Genomic DNA, 7,932 nt, shown 5'->3' on the forward strand with positions numbered 1-7,932 from the left:
CTGACGCTTCACCTCCATGGATTAACGCTCCATAATGAGTAAACAGCTCTGCAGTGGAGGGGGGGGTCTGTGAGGCCCTGGCTGAGGGGGGGCAGCTGTGCTGCAGTGTCCACCAAAACACCAGTGGCCATTTTAAGACACGGCAGTTTCCGCGCTTGACCGCTAGAAGACGCTGTGTTTACACGGATGGTCCAGGCCAGACGGTGTAGTAACCGTGGGCCCCTGCTCCCATAGTGACACGCACACATGCACATGCACGAGGTGTCTGGCTGCGTGCCAGATGCAGCGAGGACTCTCCGAAGAGGTGGAGTGGACTCCGCTGTCCTGCGTGAGGAGTCCACAGGAGTTCAGGCCGGGAGGAGTCACGCGGCTGGACCTGCTTCAGGTGTGGATCTTCAGACCCTCTTTTCCATCTGCGCCAAACTTTGCCTCGAAATATGTCCAAGTAAAAGCAAATTACGCGCCTTCCCTTCTCTTTGGAAACATGGAAAACTGCAGTTAATAATCCAGATTTAAACCTGGATTAGAGTGAAGTGGGATTAAAACGTGGAATAAACGCTGCAGCAGCAGTCATTTGTAGTGTATTTGGGTTTTTATTGGTATTTTCATTAGAAAAGCGGCTTTGTTTTTGCGTTTTTACGCGCCGCTCCTCCGCGTCGGGATCCACGCCGCGGTGGTCGCGCGCGGATTCCACGGGTCGCCGTGACCGCGCAGCCTCGGCCCCGCAGAGTCCACTTCGCATTTTGAGCGACGCCCCCAAATTCCGTGCAGAGTGTTTGCAGACCCTCCGGGACGGAGAGGTGGAGGAGGAATCGGCAGCTCCGCCGTCCATATACGCTGCCATCGCCACGCCATTAGTTCATGACTTCATCGCCGCGGCTGCCGGGGGGAGATCGGGCCGCGCTCGGACGGTGAGCTCAGCCCTTTTCCGCCGCACTTCCTGCCGGTTTGACCGCCGTGTCTTCGTCGCCGCTCGGCTGCTGTGTCGCAGCGACCGCTCGGACGGTGGTCAAGCTCGTCGTGGCGTCGGTCGAGCTGCGTCCTCTTAGGTAACCATAATTACCCCCCACCCCCCTTCCGACTAAAAAAAAAACAACAAAAAGATCGATGCGACCCTTGTGATCGAGCTTCGTAAAGTTCCGCCTGTAATTACCGACATTCCCGGGGGTTTGGATCCGCGTTTCCACGCGCAGGACTCCAGCCTGCTCCCCTTTTTTTATCCACAGCAACCGCATCGTTGCGCACCTCGCTGCTCGTCGATACGAGACAAAAGACAGCCTGTTTTTTTTTTTTTTTTTCCTTCTTCTCCTACGGTCCCTTCTTCGCTCCGTGTCTGCTGCTTTCAGCCTCGGCTGGCACACATAACAGCAGTCGTCAAAATGTATTTGAAAAGCGCGCTCCACATTTGACCTGCGCATATGCGCATATCTTTGCATATTGTTGTCGCTCTGTTATTGATTGCATTGATATACCGTGAAATTCTTAAAGGGATACCGCCTCCTGTGTGCGGAAATCCTTAGCCAGGCTCGCATTGTCAGCTGCACGGGTCCTTTTCTTAGTTCGATTTTACAACCTAAATGTGGGTTTTTTGGTATTTAAAGCAACCTTAGACGCAGAGAAATAAGTCCACCTTAAAAAAACCCCAGCATGTCTTATCTTCCTGGGTTGCCTTTTTTTGAGTTTCTCTCTCCGGCATTTCTATTCTTAACCTTCCTGTCTTCATCCTCTACCCATTTCCAGCTCTCCAGGACTCTGCAGCAGAGAATGGGAATAGGGACACAGACTGAGGCTTGCCATTTTGGCTGAAGTAACAGCAGGACAGTTGTCAACCCCGCATTGGCTCTGGTCCTCCCCAGCTCCTCTACAAACGCACACACAGCGACGCACAAGGACAGACACACCCCGGCCTCTGCTATGTCCACCGCCGTAGACATTGCTGGCCCTTCCTCCCCGGATCAGGCCCACAGCAGCGCCAAAATCCCCAACGAGCCGCTGAGACCGAGCCTTAAGCGCTCCAGCCACCCCTACAGCCTCTCCCATTACATCTCCTCCCCTTCCCCTGCTGTGGATGTCAAAGGCCTGATACAGCCCTCCCCGGCCCAGCAGCGGCCCGCGCAGCCCGGCCACGCCAAACCCCGCCGGGCCCCCTCCTGGCCCGACATGTGGGAGTCGCCCAGCGGGCTCCACCTGGCCCACGCCGCGGAGCTGCTGATGCGCGCCGGGCTGCTGGCTCTCACCCCCACCACCGCCGAGCAAAGCAGCCTGGGAGCACAGAGCAGCCAGCCGGCTAAGAGGGAGGCTACCGAGGCCAAGGGGGCGAAGGGGGACGGGGAGGGCGGCGGGTCCGGCCCCGACGAAGAGGAGGAGGACTCCTCTGGATGTAGCACTGACTTCCAGCCCTTCCTCGGCGCCTGGTTCCCCTTCAACCCCGCTCTGTTCCCCCTGGCAGGCTTTCAGATGGGGGGCGGTCACTGGAGGAGCGCGGCCATGGGGGCCGAGGGCATGGAGGGGCTGGTGGCCGAGGGCTACTCCCCGGGCTCTCTGGGCGGGAGCAGCGGAGGGCGACGGAAGAGGAAAAGGTGCGGCGAGTGCGTACCTTGCCGCCGCCAGACGAACTGCGAGCAGTGCAGTAGCTGCCGCAATCGCAAGCGAGGACACCAGATCTGTAAATACAGGAAGTGCGAGGAGCTGAAGAGGAAGCCCGGGGGGCCGGGGTTCGAGAGCAGGGTGTCTGGATTTGATCTGAGGGGATCCGACTTTACTTTGGCCCTGGCGCAGGAGAGAAGCAACACGGCCCTGGATGGATAGTGACTCCTGACTTGGCGGCGTTGGTCAGATGGTTGGATGATTGTTTGGGAGCTGCACGCCGCGCTGACCCGCCGGGACTGTGGCCCACAGATCTGGTGTTTAGGGAGGAACTGCAGCTCCGTTTCAGAATGTCCACACTTGTTCCCATCCTTTCTTTTGACAATCAGTGAATCGGAAAAAAAAAGAAGGATACCAAGGTGTGTCAATATTTACATGACAACAACAACAACAAAGCTCTGTACATAGACTGTAAATACCTGGAAAACATTATGTCTTCTGTTTTACTTTCTTTTTTTTTTTTTGTTTGTTTTTTTTTTTTTACATTGCTTTCCAGTTTGGATGTATCGTGCTTCAACATAAAAAAAAAACCGGAGCCCAAAACCTGTTTTGTTTCTAATGAGGGAGTTTCTGCTTCTGTTGATCCTGACGTTGATGCATCAGTAAGAAAACGAATGAGTTCAGCCTTGGCTAAATTATTTCATGTGCAACTTGTACTGTAGAGCCCTGTTTGCCCTTTTGAAATAAAAGAAAATTTGCCATGTGCACTTGTCTACAGGGTCGCTGCTCTGCCTGCTGTACCTGCGTCCAGTTTTTTTTTTTTTTTAATTGGGCGTGTGTGTCTGCGGCCGTGTGCGGCTGGCACATGTGTGCGAGTGGGGTTGTGTGGATTATGAGTCACCTAATGGTGTGGCTGAGAGCCTTATCACAACCCCACAGACGCACACACACAAACACACCTACACGCTGATTTTTGGCCCTGTGCACATGGATTGGTAAACTTGACGCACAAATTCATATTTTTGTCAAGTTTGTGCGATTTAAAAAAAAAAAAAAGAATCCAGCTGGACTCAAAAGCTTTAGGTTTTCTTTCTGCTTGTTGCCGTAACGATGGCTGATGTGATAAGACCTTCTTCCTCGGCGCCACACTCCAGGGGACCGCAGGGAAGACGTAACCATGGCAACGGCCGGCCCGAGGTGTCACGCTATAATTGGGCCACGGCTGCACTTCCTGTGAGCCTTCAGTCAGGGGGATCGCAGAGGGACTGTGTGTGTGTGTGTGTGTTTGCATGCATCTGTGGGGGTGGAGGGGGTCCGTGCGTGTGTGTGTGTTTGTCAGGCAGGCAGAGAGAAAGCGCCGCTGCGCGCCAGCCAACGCAGGACACTGCCAACTCATGAAGAAAAGCAGCGAGCTCCAACATCATGCTATTACAACGCTCCCAGTGAATGAGAAACACGCCGTCTTTGAGTTTGAGTCTAGTGTTTCTTCATCTCCCGGACAAAAGGGGAATTTCAGATTCTTGGATCAGCAGCCGTCCCCCCCCCCTCCAACCCTTTCCCCTTTTCTCTTCAGTGCCTTTTCTAGTGATTTGGAGCTTAATCCCCCCCCACACACACCCTCCACCACCACCACCACCACCCAAACCCTCCTCTTTTGGTCCCGTCGCACATAAACACGTACGCACGCACACACACACCGGAAATCTGTGTCACCCGCTGCCCAGCAGGTCCAGTGACTCCCTGAACGCCTGCAGTCTGGCTCCACTGGCCTGCAAGATGGCAGGAGAGAAAGGGAGGTGGGGGCGTGATTGGGGGGAGGATAGAGAGGAGGAGGAGGAGGGGGTGGAAAGTGGATCCAGGGAGCGGGAGGAAGGGGGGGCACGGTGAAGGGCAGAGAGAAGGGGAGGCAGGGGGTGAGCGCGGGTGAAACTGGGAGAGATGAAAAGCAGGCCGCAGGGGGGAGGAGGGGGAGGGACGGAGAGAGGGACATGCGTGGAGGAGGACGGGGAGATGGACAGCAGGAGATGAAGATAACGCCGGCCAAACAAAGGCGGGGAGGGATGAGCGTGAGAGCGCAGCTGAGAGGCGGAGATGCAGAGATTCTCAGGTGAAAGATGGATACGCCGTCCAGAGCGCCGCCGCCGTCCAACCCCCCCGTGGAGCTTACATATGTTAGCGCCAGCCGCTCTGGAGGAGAAACTCCTCACATTCACGCTGCAGCAGAACAGCCCAAGGCGACCTGCATTGCTGCTGGGCGGACCCACGCTCCAGAACCCCTGACAGCGGCGACGCTTTGGCTCACAGACACTGACTTCCTGTTCTCCCACTCGTCCGCCGCCACCGGCGGTTGCGTTCTCATGTTTACACGTGCAACAGCACGACACAAACAACATCTTTTAGTTCTTCACATTTGACTCTCATGCAAACAAAAGAGCCGTACATCCTCCAAAAGCTCCCGCTCATCGGCCCGGAGGTTATACTTTGGTGACACACAGGTCAAAGAGGGCCGTTGACCTTTAACTCCCAAAGCTGTTAAAGGTGGATTCACAGCAGAGCCAATTCCATAAACAGCATCGCCCTCTCGTTGTTTGTTTGCCAGTAAAAACACTAAAGCAAAAGACAGTGAAGCATCAGAGTCACAGCTAATGAAAGTTAGTCTGATCTACTAAAAAAAAAAAAAAAAACTCCTTCTAAAGTCACAGTGGTTGCAGAAAGTAAAAACATTGTGAAGTTTTGTCAAATCTCTGGTTTCTCCATCTCATCCATGTTAACCATTGACTGTTTATGAGATCTGGACTGAGTGAGCGTGACATCACCAATAGAAAATGGTTAACTTCCTAATAAAGTCAACCCAGTTGCCATATTTTTATCATCCTTTGCCACGTTGGAGCCAGATGACGTCAGTGAGCGTGATTGGTCCAAAGCACTCCGACTTCATATGCTATGGCAGCCACTTTAGCCAATCAGGAGTTGGCCTGTTGGAAGACCACTTGAAAGTGGGCTACACAAACTTTTCGAATGTGGGGGTTAACAGGCACTTCCTGTTTGGAACAAGAGTCCAGTTCTCAAATACAGTCAATGAGTTCAAACTCTTTAACATCGGAGATGTTTCCAGCAACACCTTGCTAACACATGCTCTATGACGTACCGTAACACCAATTCTGACACGTAGAAAAGTAGCTTTTTACGTTGGCTTTGGACCGACTGCAAAACAATACTAACTTAAAGTGTTATATATCACAGCAAAGCTCACCTTTTGGCTTCAATGCCACTAGTATTATTTGCTACATAAGTTGCAGAGATATAGTAGTCAAACATTGGGTTGAAACCCTTTAACATTAGAGATGTCACCGGCTACGCCTAGACGACACACACTCCTTGACCTACTATAACTCTTAGACCATTTATGTGATCAACACAAATTAGCTTATTCTGATGCAGAGAAAAACAGCTTTTTATATCAGCTTAACAACACTTTACTAACCTAAAATCCTTCATAAAGGCTCAAAGTTGCTTTTCCCCACAACAGAACCCACTGAAAATATTGAAAAGTGAAAAGTCATGGTACTCAAAGGAATATCATCAGTGGAGCTATAGCTCCTGTGCTGAAGAGTTAATCAATCAGCTTTCTATAATAACTGTTAAAAGCGCACATGTTGCATTAAATCTGTCCGTTTCATCAGAGCAAAACCCTTATTATCAGGCTATAGTGTCCGTTAAGGAGGCTCCTGAACTGTGACATTTGCAAAAATCCCACCTGTTCAAGCTCCCGTGCACCTGTTGAGACTGAGCTGCAACCGGGACTCGGCTGAGAAACCCCTGCAAGACAAAACACAACATTAAATACTGAAATGTCATTGTAGAATCATACAAAAGGACAAGCGGAGCAAACACTAAAGGCACTAATGGCCTTGTTTGCTAATGCACACAGCTAAAAACAATCATTATGCTAACGCGCTAATGGTTTGCAAGTGTCTGTCATGTCCGAGTCCCTTTGGTCTTCTGTCTTCTGTTCACTCATTTAGCAATCCGTTGTGCTAACAGTTGCTAATTAGCACTACAGTTCAGCTGGAGGGGGGAGGGGGGGTCTGACTTTCTCTCTGCAGCCAAACAGACTTGACACTACTGAGGGTTTAGCTACAATTAAGCAACTGGGACCCTAATGATGTTAGCCAACAAAAATCCAGCAGATCAAAAGTAATCAATCAATATCTGCTTTTTAAAGTCATATAGTACAGTCACTAATTAATAAGTACTTCCAGGGTGTACTGTAGAAATGAGTCTTTGATACTTAAACTAAGGATACAAATGATTTACCTAATTAATCTCTAAATCATGCATTATTCACGATAAGTAAAACCTGAATCATTTCAAGATTTATCATGAATTCATGTCTAAAAATCTCAAGTGAAAATTTTCTAATAGACAATCCAATTGACTGTTAATTCAAAACATCATTATGGCATCAAACTTAATTTTTTTTCAATCAGGTGTTACAGGATCCATAAACCCTGATGTACAAAGAAGTTAAACTTTATTTAACCATTTATTATTTTAAAATATTATCTCCTAAAGCAGACAAAATATTTTTAATTTGGGTTTGTTTTAAAATTCTTTGACAAAAAAAAAACAAGTTCATTTTCCTTGATTTATTTTGCAACTATTTGAGTTTCAAAAATAAAATGTAAATAGTTTTTAAAATCAATCAAGCATAACACTGTAGAGTATAAAACTAACGTTAATACATCAGCTGATTATTAAAGTTAAACAAAACCCAAATTTATATGTTTATGCTGAGTCACAAATGACTTTCTTATTACCTTTATTAATGGTCTCGTCTCTGATCTTGATGGATCTGTTGACATCTTTGACCAATACATTTTATGACACTCACCAAACACAGCATTGTGGTCAAGTTTACCATTTTTTCGCCAATTTGGATCGTATGTTCTGGTGTTCCACACGGCTCTAACCTCAGCCCACTTTTGTTTCCATCAACACCAAATCTGCAACCTCACTTCAAATTTAAACTTCACAACTCTCTAGTTGCTGCTAAATTTAGTTTTTGATTCCTAAATTTAAAGCTTTAGTCACATACAGGTACCGTAGGTTGACCCTTACAGGAGCTGCAGGTTTTGTTGTTTGTCTAAAAAGAGGAACTGGACGCCTCTTCAAGAGGCCGTACCAAATCGTTCAGAGTAAACTGTATCCATAAATGATCATATGTTACATTAGGAAAAATAAAATTATTTATGAAATATTAGTTATTTTTATGAGTTTTTTTCCCTACCCGGAAGTAATCCTTTAGGCTCCACCTACCGCTGCGTGTTTCCTGATGTCATTCTA

The 7,932-nt window shown here is 48.9% G+C and overlaps 1 protein-coding gene across 3 annotated transcripts; it reads left to right on the top strand.

Moving 5' to 3' along the window:
• The first annotated feature begins 86 nt into the window (after positions 1-86).
• cxxc5b (CXXC finger protein 5b) lies at positions 87-3,353 on the top strand. Of its 3 annotated transcripts, none has more exons than XM_024282935.2 (2): positions 87-385; positions 1,741-3,353. In XM_024282935.2, the coding sequence occupies exon 2, from the start codon at positions 1,915-1,917 to the stop codon at positions 2,806-2,808; it is 894 nt and encodes a 297-aa protein (XP_024138703.1). In that variant the 5' UTR covers positions 87-385; positions 1,741-1,914; the 3' UTR covers positions 2,809-3,353. The 3 variants fall into 3 exon arrangements, with proteins under 3 accessions (XP_024138703.1, XP_024138701.1, XP_024138704.1); XM_024282933.2 differs by lacking the exon at positions 87-385 and adding an exon at positions 568-911; XM_024282936.1 differs by lacking the exon at positions 87-385 and adding an exon at positions 911-1,049.
• The last annotated feature ends 4,579 nt before the right edge of the window (positions 3,354-7,932 follow it).

The sequence above is a fragment of the Oryzias melastigma genome, linkage group LG10 (genome assembly GCF_002922805.2).
Source record: "Oryzias melastigma strain HK-1 linkage group LG10, ASM292280v2, whole genome shotgun sequence".
NCBI classification, from domain to species: domain Eukaryota; kingdom Metazoa; phylum Chordata; class Actinopteri; order Beloniformes; family Adrianichthyidae; genus Oryzias; species Oryzias melastigma.

Coding starts and splice junctions, on each gene's coding strand:
- cxxc5b (XM_024282935.2), top strand. CDS start 1,915: ATGTCCACCGCCGTAGACATTGCTGGCCCTTCCTCCCCGGATCAGGCC.